The 19,841-nt window shown below is 44.7% G+C and overlaps 1 protein-coding gene across 16 annotated transcripts in view; it reads right to left on the reverse strand.

The window, feature by feature from the left end:
- Nucleotides 1-1,838: 1,838 nt before the first annotated feature.
- The window catches only part of Aak1 (AP2 associated kinase 1), a 145,114-nt gene continuing 127,111 nt past the window's right edge, over nucleotides 1,839-19,841 (reverse strand). For 5 of the 16 annotated variants that reach the window (XM_085840387.1, XM_085840386.1, XM_085840388.1 and 2 more), the window contains 3 exons: nucleotides 19,243-19,353; nucleotides 16,821-16,931; nucleotides 1,839-7,380 (listed from right to left, as the gene is read on the reverse strand). In XM_085840387.1, the coding sequence (XP_085696513.1) occupies nucleotides 6,257-7,380; nucleotides 16,821-16,931; nucleotides 19,243-19,353 (1,346 nt within the window). In that variant the 3' untranslated portion in view covers nucleotides 1,839-6,256. Of the gene's footprint in view, nucleotides 7,381-13,917; nucleotides 15,991-16,820; nucleotides 16,932-19,242; nucleotides 19,354-19,841 lie in introns of those variants that run through there. The other 11 variants (XM_085840396.1, XM_085840395.1, XM_085840393.1 and 8 more) reach the window with 7 other exon arrangements.

The following is a 19,841-nucleotide window of genomic DNA, read 5'->3' on the forward strand; positions in this document are numbered from 1 at the left end:
GGCTTCTCTTCAGGAGGATCTGTGCTGGGGACAGGTGCCTAGGGACCCTTTCATCCCCAGAAGATCCCACTTAAGAAAAAACACACAACTTAAGTCTCTTAATTAGGTTCATTTTAATAAAGAGTATAGGAGTTTACAACCCAAACGATTATCCATAAAAACTATCAGATACATAAGATAAATCACACCGAGTGAACGACAGAAACCCAGCAGCCTGCAATGAGAGGTATTACAGTAACTGCTAGGAACGACCTTCTGGTTTCCCCCTCAAGATTGTTTGCATGTTAAGGATTCCTGAGGCCTGCTTAACCTCAGCACTCCTTCCAGGCTGCTTAGAGCTCCTCACTCAATCAACTACAAATACTGCCAGCAGAGGGCGCTCATCTTCCCTCCTTGAAATACGCATGGTCCTTGGCCTCTGTTATTTGGTTCCTGTTCCCTAAAAATGACATCAAATGTTCCATTCAAAATAATGTCTTGCAGGTTCTGTGGTGCAGAACTGTCCTCCCAGGCCCTCACCACTGTCCTCCCAGGGCTACCCAAGCACCAAGAAGGTGCTTACTTGGGAAGGAGGCTGAAGCAATGGCTGGTCAATTCCCTCACCACAGACGCAAACAACTTCACTTCTAACTTCGGAGGTTTTGGCAAAGGGAACCGAGTTGCTTGTGCCAGCTGCCTGCGGTCCTGTCTTAGCCCTCGGTAGATGACTAGCTGGAGGGGCTGGAGCTAACACCGCGAAGGAAGCAGGAGGGCACATGTCTGCGCACACAGGCGCTGAGAAAGTCCTCACAAGACTCTTTGGTAGACTTACAGAACACAGCAGGACCACCATTTCTGAAGGAAAGGATTTTACTGTCTCAAAAGTGAACGTGCTGGAGACTGGACAAGGGTTCTCACACAGTCTAAGCAGGTGGTATCAGCCGACACTGACCTACCCTTGACTGGTGTTTAAAAATCCATTCTGAAATGCCTTGACAAAAGGAATCTGACCCCTTTGATGTATGTACGCATGGGTCTACACAAGGCAGCGCAGGCCATGCTCACTGTGCACTATCAAGTCAGAATTATGGCGCACTTGCTGAAGCCAGAGACTGCTGAAATACACCTGACAAGACCTATGAAATTACAACTTACAGAGACTTTGGCCTAAGTCACATGTAGTTAATATTTAGCCTGTGTGTGTGTGTGTGTGTGTGTGTGTGTGTGTTGAGACAAGGTCTTGTTATGCAGCCCAGACACAGTCCTTGACTTTTTTTTTTTTTTTTTGAGACAGGGTTTCTCTGCATAGCCCTGGATGTCCTGGAACTCACTCTGTAGACCAGGCTGGCCTCGAACTCAGAAATCCGCCTGCCTCTGCCTCCCAAGTGCTGGGATTAAAGGCGTATGGCACCACCGCCCGGCAACAGTTCTTGAATTGAGAGTGAACCTCTCGCCCCATACAGGCATGTGTCCCCATGGCCAACACTTGGCTATTTTTGCTATTCTAAGGCCCTCTCACATATGTGCTCATTTTAGAGCCACGTAGGATCAGGGAAAGAGCTGCCCCCCCATCTCCAGAGGACGGCTGGGTTCCACCAACCCTCCCCTGTCCTCTATTCCATTTCACTGTTAGATTGTCAAGGTTGGCCTGAGTCCTAAACAGACATTTTACAGCAGTAGCAAGGGAAACAGCCATGAGAAGGTATGACTGTTGAGCACCCACTGATTGGTCTGGTGAGAATGGTCAGGGGAATGCTGGGGGAATAATTAAGGGAGAGCAGAAACAGGGCTAGGGAGCACGGAGATCTCTCAGGTACAGGGCAGAACCATCTATAATTGGACACTACTTTTTATTCTTAAACATTTTGAAAGCTTTTCTTTAATGAGATTTTTACTGAGTTTTCAAGTGTTCTGGTGGTTAAAACAAATATTGACAAAGGCTATGGTTCAAAAACTAAAAACTCAAAATGACATGATTCTACTTATAACCCTAGTGTTTCCTGGGAAATGGCAGCCATGGAAGTGTCAGGTGCTCGCTCCTGCCTGCACCACTGCACTCCTGCAGACTACCTTCCACCAAAGGCCTTCAGTGCTGAGAGGATGCTGTGACGAGCAGCCATTCTGCAGTTGACTGGGCTGTGTCCTAAAGTTTGAATGCCAAAGACACCACAGAGGGCACCATCTCTACATCTGAGGAACCCAAATGGACTCCACTGGAAGTTGCCCTCTCACTGCGGGGGGGCACTGCATCTCCTGGTCCCTGGTTTTCCACTTTACATTTCCTATTTGAAGTAATGCGTATATATCATACAATTTGATACATTTTTTGATTATTCTAATTTACAGAATAAAAATACAGAATTTCTTATCATCAGATCACTCTAATATTCCACACACAGGGAAGAATAGCTGAAAATACTGACAAGCACAGACTCCAACACATAAATATACAACAGGCTGCTAAGGCAGCATTTTCTTAACCATTTAGAAGAACTCAGTTGCCAGACGAAACTGAGACATACCATGGGTTAGTGAGTAGAAGACTGTTACACACACACACGCACACACACACACACACACATGCTGGGGCATGTGTCAGTACATAGGTCTTCAACTCTACAAATAAGCCAGGACAAAACAGGCTGTCTGAACTAAAATTTGCTTTTGAGCACCAACTTCTGCTCACTTTCTCTGATGAGACTGCTCACCATCACATGATGGAAGCATCTTGCACTGTTTCCCGGGACTTCAGTTTTATAAAACCCAGTGGTTGCGCGTGCTAGGTAAGCACTCTCCCACCTGACTATAAACCAAGCTGCTTTAAAGTTTGATAGTAAGAGCTTGCTAAGCTGCCTGTGCTAGCATGGATTTGAATTCACAATCCGTTTGCCTTGGCATGCCACAGAGACTCACTTCATTATTTCATTTCATTTGTTTTGACTCCAACCAAGGTTTTGGTGCTAAAGAACTGTACTGTAAGCCTAAGAAATTGGTCACACTTAAATTAACTCTGTAAACAGTGCTCATTAGTCAGTTAATAGGGCTGAACCTAGGGCCTCTCTTGTGCACCACCGGCTCCATCTCTGAGCCATGCTCCCAGCCTAGCACATCATTTAGGAGTTCATTAGTACATGATACAGCATAAGGCGTTGCCTAAGGATACTCTGGCTCATTTCTGTCTACTGAGTCAAAAGTCCAGAATCTCTGGTGTTTCCTATGAAATATACAAAGTGACAAACACACAGCAGACACTAAAACAAAGAGAGTGCAGTACATTGTTGACAATGTTCTCCTCTTCCTTATTATTAAGTTGTTACTTAATGTATGGTCATGGGGAACCTGCTCCTGATCCACAGACTTTAAGCACTCATAATTCCCTGTAAGACAAACATCTCTGGATTTCCACTCAGGATGGCATCCCACAAAGATACCTAATCTTTACATTACACACTGATCCTGTAATCCAGGTTCTTCCCAGCGCCTCCTTCAGAACTCATCATGGGTTATCATGTGTCAGATTTCCTTCACGAATCACTATGTAAGAAAAACAGTCTGCATGTAGTCATTTTCATTGTCTATTCAAAGACGGTAGATAGACTTTCCACTCAGTATAAAAAGAGGCCCTAAGCCCACACTTCACAAATGATTAAACTACATAAGCTAAAGAATCCATTTTATTCTAATTTGGGCCTTGTGAGAGAGAATGACTGACTAGATGGAGCAATCCAGTAATCAAAGGAAGAGTAGTTTGCAGCGCTATTACCCAGGTGGTGCTGACCTTGCAGTTTGAAGTTTCTCATCAAGAGATGGGCCCTTCTGTGTTGCCAAGGCTGGCCATGAGATCCCAGGCTCAAGCAGTCTTTCTGCCCCAGCCTCCTAAGCACCTGGGACTATAGGTATGTGCTGCAATCTGGGAGGAGCTATGACAAGGGCTCCCTGAATATCACCATCCTTTCTGCAAGTGCCTTGGAGGACTTCATCTGACAGCAAGCTTGGGAAGTTTGGTTGCAAAGTTCCATGTGCGTTAGTCAAACTACTTATTTAATATTAATAGAAAGACAATTTTGTATCCACTATTATACAGGAAATTAAAAAATAATAATTGTGAGAAAGAAAATTCCTAGAGAAAACGTTTAACCTTTACTGAAGTGGAAGGCAGGTTTCTGGTGGAGTGGAGTCCTCAGATGGCGCTGCTATGGGCCCCGACGCAGTGCCTGTTATTGAAACAGGTGGAGAATGCTATGAAGAAAAGAGGGAAAAATAGCCCCCTACCCCCCTCTAAAGACAGGGTTTCACTCACTGGCTGGCCTGGAACTTGTTATGTAGACAGGCTGGCCTCAAACTCACAGAGATCCACCTGTCCTTGCCTCACAGGTTCTGGGGTTAAAGGTACCTGATATCACAAAAAGTAGTCATTCTTACATTACCGTCAAGACTTCTAGATTTAACTGTATTGTTTTTGTGTACTGACGACAGACCCCAGGGCATTGTGCAAGCTAAGCATGTCTTCTTCTGCTGGGTTGTGCACCCAAACCCTGACTTTCAAATTTAAAGGCTATCACAACTAAGTGATTGCAAGTGAAGCCTGGCATTCAGGCTTTAGTCCTGGATGGATGTTCTCTTTTGGGACAGTGTGTCGTGCAGTCTAGGCTGCCCTGGAATTCCTTCTTTTTGTACCACCTGAGTGCCCTGTTTGCAGCGGTACACTACTGTGCCTAGCTTCTAGCCATTCTTCCATCACTAATCCAGCGTGACACACAGCTCTCCACACTTCCACAGGCAAGTGGAGGCAGAGGGCTTATTCTAAGTCAGTAAAAATAAAGGACATGAAAACCACTAGGAATGGTCAGAGCCGTCCAGATATAAAAACACATTCCTGAACACGGAGCCAGTCACCTGTCTGCTCTACTGGAACATCTGAAAGGCACAGATCATTTAAAGATTTGCAAGGACAACTGACCAACTCTTTTCCATTCTCAGTTTACTTCTGGGTCTCAGGTCTGTACCCACTTAAGAGGCAGTAGAGGTGTATGGGAAGGGTTTGGGGGAAATAACAGGCAAACTTAGCTTGTGGCTTGGGCTCCTGATTAGTGAATTTCACAACAATGGTACCCAGGCAGGAGTCCCCAAGGCTGGACCTCTGAAGATTCTCTTCCCCTGTTGCCAGGGAAACACAAGGACTGATGACTTTTGGCTGGGAGGAGAGGGTGTTGAGATATAGAGACCTGGAATTCAGTATTAAGCCCAGACTAATCTCTTAACTTGTGGCAATCCTCCTGCCTCAGCTTCCCAAGTGCTAGGATTACAGTCATGAGGTACCTACCATGTCCAGTTTTAGGAAATTGATTTTTTCAAAACCAGGTAAATGGAATTTAAAAAATTCACTCTGACACCTCAGTTCCAGCAGGATTGCCCCAAATTGTCCAACAACTTCAATTCTACCATGAGAAGAAAAAATCTAATAAAGCCAAGGTTCAAGTCAGGTCAAAAGGCAAATGCAAGAAAACGAGTGATTCGCTAATGGAGGTAGGCATGGTGGTTTCACTCAAAGGAAAAAGGTTTCTCATATGCATGAGCATACAAGCGTCCACACTAGTCTAAATGTAGACGGTGGGAGGCAGAATGCTGCTCCCATCTGCGTGTTCCTTTACTCGACACAGAGTCTGACCCACAGTATGCACCCAGACACTTGTGCACAGGGCCAGCTTGGCTCCTACAGACTTGGTGACAGATCCCAGAGTGCTTTGCGAGGTGCTGGCTCCATAGGAATGAATGATGAGTAGCCAAAAGATTAACTTCTTCAGATGTGCAGTAGGTTTGTATTGCTCTTCTTTCTAGAAACTTCTCTGTTCCAAGAGTATTGATGAGTCCTGGAGGGATCAATCTTAATTCTTCAATACAAGTGAGCTGTAGGAATTCAAAGTCATGGTATAATATAGCCCCTGTTAACTAGGGGTAAAATATTCCTGGATTAAAAGGTTTCTGGGCAGAAAAAAAAAAAAAAATCAGAGTTCTGAGCGTAGTGGAAGGCCTCTATGACGGTGACACGACCGCCTGCAAGCCTGGGTGTGACTATAAACCAAAGCAGTACGTGTGACATAGGAGCTTCTGCCGGCTCTCGTGGCAACTTGGCCAGTTGCCTTGAAGTGATTCTGCTCTGAGGCAGGGAACTGCACAGTCACAGTGGGTGGGATTTGCTCCCTGAAAGGCCAGCCAGGAGTGGTGTGGTGGGTGCTGGTGGGGTGGGTGGAGGCAGGCCTCAGGCTCGTCTCTGCTCCTAGGGTTTCTGTTTGCCTGCTTTTGAAGGAAAGGGGGCTAAAGCAAAAGGATCAGCAGTGGCCAGCTCTGTAGTCCTGGAGGACAGGGATGTGACAGACACAGAGCCAGCTAGCAGCTGCTTATTGCTTTGTGAAACAATCTTGTAGGCAGCAATGGGCTGGGCTTCTGCACTTAGCTCATCTTCTGGGCTATAGTGTCGAGAATATTTGGATAAAGCCTGGGGGTGGAATGGCTTGCCAGCTGCTGGGCCTGAGAAGGCTTCTTTCTGGGGCTGCAGTCCTCTGTTTCTGTCAACAGGATGGCCCCCAGAGTTCATTGGAGACCCCCTGGGAGAATTGCCGTCAAAATGGTCTGCCACCTGGACAGAGTGGGAGGGGAGACCAGCCTGCGGTGCAAAGCCAGTCACAGAATACTGTGCCTGTGCAGGGGTGTAAATGGCTCTATCTCGGCCTGCAAGCAGGGGCCCTTCGTTGGACTGACTGAGGTTTGCCTGCATCGGCAAATCCTGTGAGGAGCCCTGCACAGCCAGGAACTCCTCCATGCTCCTCTTCTTGGTAAAAGGAGCTCTGGAGAACACATCTACTTCATCCATCTGGGGAGGCGCTACACTGCCCTTGGAAACAAAAGGGGCTTTGGAGAAAATGTCCACGTCGTCTGCTGGAACCAGCGAGCTCCTGAAGGGGGCTGTGGCAAAGACATCAGGCTCCCCAAGATCATCTGAGGCTCGCTGGTTGATTGGCAAGAACTGGCTCTTTTTCCCACCTTGTCCCCTTTCTTCTGGCTCAGTGCACACTCCAGATTCAGAGAACAGGGTGGCTTCTCCCAGCTTCTCCTGGAGAGGCCGGCAGTTCTCGTCCTCTTCTTCAGACTCCAGGAGAGGCCGAGACCCACTGCAGTCCAGCATGTCCCCCTCCAGGTCAGTCCCCTCCTCCTCACTGCTGTGGAAGGAGCTGTTGCTGGAAGGACCTTCTCGGGCCAGAGAATCAGACGCTAAGGTGTTCTGAGTCTTTGTGTCAGGAGCTCTGCAGGGATCTGGGTAGAGGGGGAGGCCTTTGGTGCCCATGGATTCTTTAAAGTGCTCTACAGTAATTACAGGACAAGGACTGGGCTCTCTCTGGAGACCTAGAAAAGCATAAAATTCAGAATTAATGTGGATGCTGGTCCAGAGCTTTTTGGAACATTTAATGTTCAACCGAGCAGACACATTGTGGAACCAAAGGATGGATGTTGACAATGGAAAAACAGAAAAATAAACAAGTCAAGCAAGGTAAATGCACACAGACTGAAGAGCAAGCATCACCTCACACTTTGGATCATGATAAGACACAATGGGCAGGGAAGGTGAATGTGTTAGGCACACCGACACTCAGAGCAACGAGGCAACACTCCTAATTGCAGGCCAGGCACAGACACCTGCTCTACCTGGCTCAGAGGCAAATGAAAGCAGCCCAGTCATCCTTCTCCACGCACACCAGATGGACTTGGGCTATGGAGAACCACTGTCTGGGGAGGAACTTAAACTCGGCATCTTGCATGTACTCCACATGCAGAGGGGCAGACCCGCTGACAAGCGGAGTTCGGCTCTCAGTAAGTGCACGCTTTCTTGATGACATACTGCAAATGGTACTCACAGAGCAAGTGATGCCCCATGCAAATACTGAGGGTACTTTCCGAGTCATACTAGATGATAACAACTTTGGCTGGAGTTGCCCTACAATTTTGTTTTTAGTGTCCCAGGTTAGCAAAGTTCTCTTTAATGAGCCCACCATTGACTTCTTTAAGCAGAACTACTAGCAAACTCCAGATCCTAGCACAAGTGCTGATGTAGGTAGAGGTGCCTCTGGGCGAACTGGCTTTTAAAATCAAATAGACAATTATCAGAATGCAACAGAGCTTACCTTCCAAGACATATTAGCAGGTTAGAAGTATGTCATTGGGCACATGTTAGCAGGAGGGTAGGAAAAAGGCATATGTAACTAAGCAAGAAGAATCCAGAGGAAGGGGAGGGGGTGGGGTGGGGGTGGGGACAAAATATATTTCTTTATGGGCTCAAAAAAGAAATACCACCAGACTGTCCCAACCCACGAGGATATTAGCTTTTGGCTATCCCCCCCCCCCCCAACCAGGCCCTCTCCCTCACCCTCCTCCACCCCAGTGAATAGCTAGCCAGACAGGAATTCCTCCCATATTCTGTGGGCTACTAACATTCTTGCTTGAACTAAGCACACAGAGCACAGAGAAAGGGGCTACATAGCTGGGCTTATAGGGAAAGCAGTTACTTATTGAGGAATTACGCTGTCAAGAACTCGGGGGAGGGGGGCACCTAACATTTTTTTTTTTTTCAAATCCTGCAACTTTGTAAAAGCGGCCCTTTATTTTAAACAGTTGGCAATAAATACATTTCAGGTCCCCCCTCCCATTTTTATTTCTACACTCAAATTATAATTTGAATTCTATATGGCTTTTTGAGTGACATTTGATGATGTGGCTTTGAAGAAATGGGCTTTCCTTACGTTGCGACTCTGCTGAGCGCACTGAAGTGCTGATACGGAAACCAGTAGGAAATAAAGACTTCTTGTCCCCTCATAGTGTATATGGATACAATTCTAATTTATCAGGCAAGAGAACTGAGGTTAGATTTATCTCAGAGATGCCCAGGTGACAAATTCTGAGGGAACTAAAATGACAGGTGGGTAGGTGGAACTACTAACTTTCAAAATAAAACTCACAAAGAAATGTTCAGAGGATCCTAAGAGTCCATAGGCCACCCCCTCTTACAGGTCAGCCTCAATTGTTAAATTAAGGTACACTTCTTCTCCTTTCCACAACTACCTGAATGCTGGTGCTTCTAAGCTGGCTATGGAGCAGAGCAAAGTATCCTTTAGCACAGAGAGACAGAAGGTTGGGTCAAGTCAGTGACTTGAGGGAACTGAAATTGGATTCATTCAAACCAAATTACATATAAACTGCAAAAGGCAGCTATCGACCTGGAGACCCAGGGCCCAATGCTGTCAATGCCTATGAGGCAGCGAGGGAAAACTCCCTCATCCATAATGGGACATGAAGAACATGCCCAGCCCATGCAAACTACTGTCAAGTAGCAAGAAGGCTTTGAGTCATGAACCCAGGAGAAAACCCACCAACTCAGGGCATCTTCTCTGGCTTTTGAAATGAATAGTAAGATATTTTATATTTAAAATACCAACAGCTTTAAAAAGTTCAAAATCAGCTGGGTATAGAGTGATTCATTCCTTTTATCTAGCACTTGGAATATCAAGGCAGATCTGTGAGTTTAAGGCTAGCCTGATCTACACAGAAAGTTCCAGGCCAGCCAGGGCTATAGAGTGAGAACCTGGCTCAAAAAACCAAAATCATCAACAACAAACAACAACAAAATGTGGAGTCACCATAAAACACCACAGCATTGAGTCTGAAGGGAAAACTTGACTCTTGTTGGTCAAAAGATGTTTCAAAGCAATTTCTTCAGTCTCACTGACTGGAAACCATCTCTGATGGGGCTTCTTGAAAAGCCTGTCTCTCAACATTTCTTGTAGGTGCAGTGTGACTGAGGCAGAGTAACCAGGCCTAGCATTTTGAAGGCCAAAGAAATACCGTATAGGGAACCCGGACATCTATGACTCCAGAGAATTCTGGTGGTGTTAACGAGGCAAACAACAGAATTCAGGGAAAAGGCATGCATATAAAATCCTACTGACAGCTAAGGGTTTGACTGCTGTTCACTCTTTTGGTCAAAGTGCTCTTATAAGTATTTTTAGGATGAATACTCTTTGCAGTGGAAACGGCCTTGAGCCAATGGCACACTACCTCTGAAGGAGCCTGCCTTCTGGGAAGGATCCACCTAACTTACCCTCAAGCCATGGTCAAGATCTTTTGGTTACCAATGGCAGTCACAGCAGATACCTTGTAACCAAAGAACAAAAACAAAACAACAAAAACTCTCGCCTTTTCTCCTAGCCCAGGACCTGGCCTTAAAGGGTACAAGGCTTTTGTTCATCATGAGGGATTCTCTTGTAACTCCCTCAAGCTGGGTCCTTTCTCCTTTTGTTTTCAAAAGGTCTAGAAATAACCCCATCTGAGTTACACAGGTTTCAGCATGAGCTCTCAAGTCCTCACCACTCCCTGTACTCTCCCAGAGACCAGAGACTAGTGTGGCATTCCTGAAGATGACTGACCCCAGGCATACTATCTGATTGACACTGAGGTCATTAGAGTGCCCCCTAAAGAAGCAAAATCTAAGATTAAAAAAAATGCTTATTACTGTGTGCATGCACAACATGTGCCATAGTGTGCAAGCAGTGGCTACAGGACAGTTCTCTACCTCCGCCCCATGGCGCTGCTGACTTGGTTCATTAGGCTTTTACCCAATGAGTCATCTGGCTGGCCCCAAACCTGAGATTTAAAATTTCCGGCTGGCTACTCTGTAGTGTGTGTTAGAACTTTGTCTCTACACTCTTAACTGTAGAACCCGTCAGGGAACACCAACAACAAAGTCTTGCCAAAGTCTAAAGCAATGGCTTGGGTATTAAGATTAAGAAGCAAAATGTGCCAACAAGGTGTGTGGCTTCTGCTGAAACTCAGTGTCTTAGAATACAGGCTGAGCAGCCTGGGATTCCTACAACCTTCAGTGTTCACTGGAACCCCAGCACTTGGTACTTCCTTATGCGAGGCAATTGTGAGAAAGCCCAGTGCAGGGATGCCAGGAGCAATTAAAGAGAGCTATTTCTCCCAGGGCGTAAATACATTCTTGGATCCTCTTGTTTAACTCAATTGGCCTGGGTGTGTATTAAAGACTAAATCAGAGGAGAGCAGTTTCTAATTGGTACTATTCTGTCACCTAAGTATGGTCCTGACTAACATGTGTTGGTAGGTCTCTCACTCCTGACCATGATGGGCTTCACTCTCCAGGGTAGTCATAACTCACTAAACCCCAGGACATCTTGCACAGCTGCTCACACTTTTGTTCACTGGTATTTGCAGCTGTTAAGTAATGTGCTCAAGTCCTTTCGTAGGAATAGAACAGCTACCTTAAGCTACTTACACATCTGAACATCATGCACTTTTTGAACAGATAAAAGCTTTATTCCTCTGTATGTTTACATAAGAAATTTGTTTACAGACTTATTTTATACAATACTTGCGAAGCAGTATTCATTTTTCACATTTTACTGCACAAGATAGCTTCATTACATCACTTTGCTTAGCTTCCCTGGGGAAGACAAGTTAAAGACCTAAGGTAAGAATCCATCCATGTGATAAAGGCATGAACAACAGGGCAGAGGAGAATACCCACAGATAGTGAATTCAGGACACTGCATCATAGTGAGAGGCAACGAAGGACTTCCCTCCTACCAACCTTTGGGAACTCTGCATAAGGTAGCATTACCCAGGCAGCCAACAGGCCTCAACCTTCCTCTTTAGAGAAAGGAAACCCAGGGGAAACTACATAGGATACCTTTGTTAAAGACTTTGAAATGGAGGCCAACTGGGACTCATTCAGTTCACAAAAGCTAAGTACATCCAACTTGGTAACCATTATCATCACGGAAAGAAAAGGTCTAATTTTGCACTGGTAAAATGGTCTCTAGAGAGGGCTATGAATCAGCTTGCAGTATCTGAAGTGTCTCACTCAACAACCTCACTGTAACCCTTATGTCAGCAGCCTCAATTGCTGAAGTGTTCTGGGCGATGCTGTCATTCCTGACTCTTCATGTCAGGGGCAACAGACTGTGATCAACTTACAGAGCAGGAAGGTAGAGACTGTCAGATGCCTGCCAGAGAAGCCTTGTCACAAGGGACTTTAGCTTGGCCCAAGGGGTCTACAGCATTCTTTTGTTCAGCTGAGCATGGACCCCCAGCCCCATCTCAAAGGTCTCCTCACTCCTACAGTACTGCTGAAGACAGAACTGATTACCTGGGGGAAGGCTATGTTGGTCTGAACCAAAAGAAACACTTATCAGGAGGAGCATAGGGAATGAGAATTGCAAACCACAAAGATATCAAATTTTCAATTATCAATAATCTAAGTGCTAGAATTCTCATCTGATCAGGAAGAGCCAAGTCCAACACAAAATGTTAAGTGACAACCTCTTTCAGGGATTATCTTTAAATACGCTAAGACCACGGGACTGCAAACTGTGATGGTGAGATCCCTCTTGGTTATGAAGTCTTCTTTAGAAATTGCCTGTGGCTTTCTGTGTCTTCAGCAGTAACTGTTCTTCATCTCACCCAGTGGTTTTGCTTTCTGGAATAGTTCAATATTACTCAAAGGCAGAGGTGTGGGGAAAACAGGTAGGATCGAATATGCTGTGAGCGAGGCTACTGGGGAAATGCAACAACATCCTTGCTATCATATCTGGTGATGTTATGTCTAAGATCAAGAGTTTAAACAACTCACATGCCACTGGCCTGCCTAGGGTCACCACTCACTTCCCAAGCAAAACCAGATGCTTCTGGAGGGAACATTCAACCACATGAAGCATTTCTGATGTCTACGTCAGAAATCACTGTAACAATTATAATACTACTACTTAGAGGTGATCATTTAAAAATATCTTCTTTGAGGACCATGTTTTTAGAAACTTTAGAAATTAAGTTTGGTTTTCTAGGGGGAAAATACCAATTTGTGATACTTTCTGGTACAGTAATTACTTCCACTCATCAGAGAGAAGATAAAAAAAATGCACATAGTATTTGCCCATATTTTAACAACAAATCCCTGATTATACAGATTGAAATAATAGAAATCTCTGGATTCTGTTTAACTGCAATAGGTAAGGTTGTGTGTACTTAATATTACAGGAGGAAAATCTATCTCCAAGCTTTTGATGATGTGAGCTTTTATCAGGCAACCAGCAAGTAGCAATAAGGTTAGTAACTGCTCATTCTAACCCTGTGAGTAAATGCTGCAGAAAGCTGGAGGAATGGCAAGAGCATAGAAGCTACCCGAAGGACATCTGGATTGTACAATCCTTCATAGTCCTTCTAAACACAACAAAGCAGCACAATGATGCTACACTTCTGCTGTCTCACAAAGCACCTATCCACATTAATTCTGTGTAAACAGCCAATGGCAGCTCTGAGGAGTAAAATGTTCAAGGTCACAAGCCAGGGTCTGCCTGAGCTGCCCTGGCCCCCTCTCTCACCAACCTGCCTTCACCAGCTCAGCATACACCAGTGAGACAAAGTAAATGGGCTACTCAACAGGCATGCAGTGCCTCTTACAGTTCAGTCTTGTTCCATGCATCTCCAGTTACCACACACCATGTGCTCTTCTCAGGTCACTCCCTCAGCTTAGGGTGATACTGCTCTAAGGAAGGCTGCGCTGACTAAGTCCTTAGAATGTGTTCCTCAACAGAAAAACAGCCCTGCCTGCCGAAGGCTTATTCCTGAAGAACCAGCCCAGGACTCTTGCTGCCTCACCCAGGCTTTAACCATCTTCCTTAGCCATAGTCTGTGAATTTTCATTAGTGTCTCTATTAAGCTTTATTGAGCCAAATGACTACACAATATATCTCAATATAATTATGCTTGACACAAGGAAGAATGGTTTAGAGACACTTAACCTAATTTCTAGACTGCACTCTTCATAGCTGCAATTAAACTGGGAAAGTAGACATTCCATTATATTGCTAACCTTTGTATGAGAAAAAAACAAATGTGAAAACACAGACCTAAAACATTATCCTTATTTAAAAATAAACATTTCCTTCATTAGTTTATACATTCTTTCTATGTCCAGGAAAGAGGACACAACCATTTCCTGTCCACCAAGGGGTTAACCAAGTCCTGCTTCCCTCAGCCCACATGTGGAGAGCTCTTCGTGACATCTCCATCCTCGCTGCACACCGCATCTCGCTCACTTGTGGAAACCATCTCTTCTAGCAGAGGCCTTTCCTCAGCTCATCTAGGTTCAGTTGGCACAGGAAGTATTAAAGTCAGAAAGAAGACTGAGTGTCCCCTCTTCCTGCTGTCACATTGCTGGAGACAACGGTGGCCCTCCAGAGGGCAGTGTCTGCAGGATCGCGCTGCTGCTGGTTCCCCACCACTTAAAGTGCAATATGAGCAAGAAAAAAAACAGCATCATAGTAGTAGAGAACAAGCCATGGGATTTGGGATTGTACAGTTCTGATGAACTCTTCCAACCCTGGGGGATGGCACTCGAGGAAAGGAGCTCTCTGTGCCTGCTCCTCTTCTAAAGGGTGATTTTTACAAAAGTGCTCTCCACACACCTTGATGTAAGTACACAGAGGGTGTCCAGGAGGCACATTGTAGGGCAAGTGCAGGGCCTTTATTTAACTCTATGAACAACAGGCTAAGGTTAGTGAAGAACTATTCTTTGTTTGATCTTTGATATCTAGGAAGCCAAGGAAAGCCAACCGCACATATTCCATCAGCTTCAGCCTTCAACTTAAACACCAGCGAAAGGTAAGCAGCCAGCCAAACTGTGCCCAGCACACTTATTTCTGATGATCTGAAAATAAACAACATGCTTGGGTATATAGAGAGAGGCCTGCTGAAAGCTTTGAGCAAGACATAAACTCTACTTAAAATAAGCACTCCAGGACTGCTATATGAGTATACACGGGAAAGAGATCAAACCCTGTACAGGCACCTGATGTCAGACTTGAAATGCCAAGTGGAAACAGAACTATTCAGCATCTTCATTTATACACAATTTACAATATTTGATTCAAAATAAAAAAATCACAAGAAAAATACATCTGTTTCTGCTACAATTCCTTCCCTTCCCCTCCACCCCCCAAGAAAAGTCTTCTAGTAAAAGGTAGCATGTTCCCACCACTGTCTTGTTTTGGTCTAATTCTGAGATCCCAGCTTGGGCCAGGTAACATGGAAGGATGGCAATGCTTGGTGTTTATATCACATACACATTTATTCAAGGATCTCAAATGCTTGCAGTCACACCTCCAGATTTGAGAAACCACGATTCAATGGAAGCCAGATAGCTAGACAAACGCCGAGAAGGTTGCATGGGGTGCAAGATCCCTTGGCTCAGTCTATTATCAAACAAGATTAAAGTTGGCTGGATAGAGCTGAGCCCATTTTCTCTTCACAAACACATCCTATTGGTTTTGCCCTGTTTAAACTGCACACCTGACTCCAGACTTCTGCCTGGAGGTAAGACCAGCCATAGCTGCCATGTCCTCATGATACTGCATCAGGATAAAAAGCAAGAATGGACACATATTCATCAGCATCTGGGAGACGGGCTATAGGACTGACATGGGGGCCATTCCTAGCAAGAATGAGACAAAAAGTGTCCATCACAGGCTGAGTGACAGTCAAGCTTCTGTGAGTGGGTTCCAGCAGAGGTGAAGCTCAGGGCAGTTAGCGCTTGAGTTAAGATAATGCTATTGAAGATGGGGAATGAGGAAACACAGCAAACTAACAAGAGGAGCCGGCCAAGGAATGGATCTGGAGGGTCAGAGATTTTTCTTTCCTTATCATTTCTATAGGAGAAGGCAAGGGGTAGGAGAAAGGAGCTTGAGGGCCCCTTATTTGCAGATTTAAAAAAAATCATTTTTTTCTCATAACTCCGTAATGAAAATGTGTATTACGGCATGAAGGTTACAGAACTGTGTCTGCTCCTGGCTCACGGCTACAGGTCTATGAGCTGATCCACCAGCAGCAAAGACCTGGCTAGGTTGGGAAGACTGGACTCAGAGCTCCCACTGCTGTTCCTAGAGTGCCCACCTGGAAGCGGAAAGACAGGATTCAGTACAAAACAGAGGGTTAGGGTTAGAAGTGCAGAGCAAGCGAAGGAGAAAAAGGAAAACAAAGAAACCCAGAGAAGGAACATCTCATATTTAAAAAGTCTTACATGTTGATTTCTAAATATAACCACCGCGCCACCACCTCCCACCGACAGCTCACTCCATGTACACCAAAGTAGGGGCAGCACACTGCAGAGATGCTGCTGGTTCCAAACCAACATTTTTGCCCAAGAAGTTCTGGCTGCCATGCTAGCCTACTACCAATAGACAGCCATCTCTCTCACTAAGTAAAAATTAATTTACTTTAGGGAAAATTAACTATTAGGATATTGCAATATGAACATGCTTTTCAAAATAAATAAGTGGTATGTTTTGGTGTTTTGTGCATGCTCACATGACTCAAAGAAGAAAAGAGATGTTCCATAATGTTGACAGATGCAGCCGACACCAAAATGCCACCATTTAGCTCTCTGGTCAGAATCTGTATCTATCACATATTTTCTAATTATGATAAAAAATATTCAACACTTCTGACATAGACCTTCAGGCTTCTACTAAGCAGAGAAACTTTCTTTTTGGCTTGACATTGTATAGAAACTAAGTCTTCTCTAAGTAAATCCAAGTCAGTGAGGTTTAAGCTACAGAGATCTGCATCTCCACCTGCCTCACATGCTGGTCCAGCCTACACTGACTGCCATCATCCAGTGTCTTTCACCAAACGGTGATGCTCCCATTCACCATGCAGGCTAGGGACATTGCTTTGATGAGAACTGATGTCAAGCTTTCTCTTTTCTCCAGCCTCTTTCTTACCTTGTGTGTTTTTGGTTATCAGTACAGGAATAGGGTCAAACTCATCTTCTGCCACTTTTTCGGAGCCCTCAGCGACACCAAAACCTGAGATGAGATTACTATCTTCTGCAGCTTAATACAGAATGCAAGCACACAAGCAGAAACAACAGAGGAAGAGATTAGCAAATGAGAGAACAGGAAGGAAGCACCAAGCCTTCAACCATGAACAACACTATACTTAAAGGTGAAAGCACTTATGATTGTGAATTGAAATAAAAGTAGGAAACTGGAAAACACAGGTGTATAGGAGTAAAAGCTTCAGGATTTACAATGTTAAAGTTTCATTCGTAATTAAGAATTCTCCATTGTGTAGAGATGGAATAGTTGGGAAGAATCTCTGCAGTGTTGATATCTTTACTGAACCAACAGAGGCCTGGCTAACAACACTTGAAACACTCAAAGCCTGGGGAAGGAGGAACTGTAGAGGCTGGGGCACGGTTCAGTGGCAGTGTGTGCCTTAGCAAGTGCAAGGCCCTGAGTAAGAACCCAGGACCCAAAAACAACAACGGAAGAAAATTAACCAATATGTACAAGGCAAGCAAAGGCCCAGAGTTCCTGTTCTTTGAAAAAAAGACTTTAAATAACTCCGAATGCTGGGTCATAGAAGCACACGAATTAAGACCATAGCATAAGTTTCTACTCCTTTCTCTATTTGGGGGGGGGGGGGTGTTTTGGATTTTTGTTTTGTTTGTTGTTGTTTGAGACAGTCTTATTCTGTAGGCCTAGTTGTCTAGAACTTATAGAAATCAGCCTGTCCTTATCTCCTTGGCGGTGGCATTAAAGCCAGCCCCAGCAATGCTGCCTGAGCACTAGGTGGCAGGCAATGCTTCTCTGTTGATACTACACAGCCCTGCCAGCCATCAGTGTCTGTCTATACAGGTAACTTCCTGTGGCGGCTGTAAAATACAACCAGCTACCATCGCTAACCGTGAGCTTTGTTCTCAGTAGGCTCGGGGGCTTCTTCTTGAGTTTCCTTTAGGAGGAGGAGCTTAACTTGTTAATGTTTTAATACTTCTCCATCACAGAAATAAGCTTCACCACAACAGACCTCAGAACCTAATCCAAGCTAGTCTGCCTGTAACACCTCAAACCAGATGAAGCCAAACTAAGAAGTGAAAATGGTGGGTCAGAGAGAGAAACCCAGTAATCAATTATGACTCAAAGGCAAAATAATATTAAAATGTTCACAAGTTCAATTTTTGAGGAATGTTTGTTTGTCATAATTCTTTTTTATTAGATATTTTCTTTATTTACATTTCAAATGTTATCCCCTTTCCTCATTTCCCCTCCGAAAACCCCCTATCCCACCCCCTCTCCCCTTGCTCACAAACCCACCCACTCCCGCTTCCCTGTCCTGGCACCACTGATGTCCAACAAGGCCATCCTCTGCTACATATGCAGCTGGAAGCCATGGGTCCCTCCATGTGTACTCTTTGGTTGGCAGTTTAGTCCCTGAGAGCTCTGGGGGTACTGGTTGGTTCATATTGTTGTTCCTCCTATAGGGCTGCAAGCTCCTTCAGCTCCTTCAGCTCCTTCAGTCCTTTCTCTAGCTCCTTCATTGGGGACCTTGTGCTCAGTCCAATGGTTGGCTGAGAACATCCACCTCTGTATTTGTCAGGCACTGGCAGAGCCTCTCAAGAGACTCCTATCAGAAAGGCTCCTGTCAGCAAGAACTTGTTGGCATCCACAATAGTGTCTGGGTTTGGTGACTCTATGGGAGGATCCTCAGGTGGGGCAGTCTCTGGATGGTCTTTCCTTCAGTCTCTGCTCCATACTTTGTTTCTGTATCTCCTCCCTTGGGTATTTTGTTCCCCCTTCTAAGAAAGACCCAAGTATCCATACTTTGGTTTTCCTTCAAGGAATGGTTTTTTTGAAGAAAGTGTTTCTTTACACTCAAAAACCTTGAATCAGATTTGATAAAATGATTTTACTTTCTTTTTGTTTTTATTACGTTTTTCAAGACACTGTTTCTAAGCGTAGAAACTGTCCTAGAACTAGCTCTATAGACCAGGTTGGCCTCCAACTCATAGAGATTTTCCTGTTTTTGCCTTTGCCTAGAGATGTGTGCCACCACCGCCTGGCTATAACTTTACTTTCTAAGGCTAATGTGGTTGGTCCTTAAGGCACATGCTCCCAAGGGTAACATGGAATATCTGTATTCTAGTTCTTGTCAGAACGTGATCCCTGCACCTGCCTGCAGTTGCTAGGGCTTATTAACTACTCTGAGAAGACCTGTAACAGTGGCTAGGACTACCAACCCTTGTTTTCTACAGAGCAGGACAGTTGAGCACTTTACTCATAAGACTTTGATAAGGGAAGTCCCCAGGAGCTGTTCAGCTCTTCTGCTCAGGGATACATGTGTGTTCAAGATGAAAGACTTTACCTTTGTGAGTGGGAGCAGAGAGTGCTATGGGGGCAAACTCCTCCAGAAGGTCAGCAGTAGGGTTAGAAAGCAGAGAACAGTCAAGCAGAGAGTCTTCCCCCGTGAGAGAGTCTGAGTCCAGTTACCAGCATTCCAGGCAACGATGGCATTAAACAGCACACAACAATATTGTGAGGTTATAGCTTGACTTTCAAATTACTGCATTTACAGGCCATATATACAAGGCAAAGTACAGAAAGAAAATCAAAAGAAACATGTTAAGCTCTCTGAACTTCTAATGACAAAAACATGCAGCCTAGATTCCATTTGGTAGTAACACATAAATATAAGATTTTTTAGCTCAGAAACTGCTGGTTAAACAATAAACAAGTCCATGACTCAAGTGCACTGTAACTTCACTACCCGGCTCTCAGCAGCTACTGTTTGGAGAAAGGACTCTGAGGCTTAGAGTCTCTCTTAACTCTTCCACTTAGGAAGAGAGTTACGGCATTCTGAAGTGCTAACTAAAACTGGTTCCCATTCGAAATGTCTCTTACTATTTATTATTTTTTTATATTTGAATCCTCCTTTAACATGTGGTATTCTTTCAGTAAAGAGTT

This window comes from Mus caroli, unplaced genomic scaffold (genome assembly GCF_978045245.1).
Source record: "Mus caroli unplaced genomic scaffold, Mus_caroli_1 scaffold_7, whole genome shotgun sequence".
Classification (NCBI taxonomy): domain Eukaryota; kingdom Metazoa; phylum Chordata; class Mammalia; order Rodentia; family Muridae; genus Mus; species Mus caroli.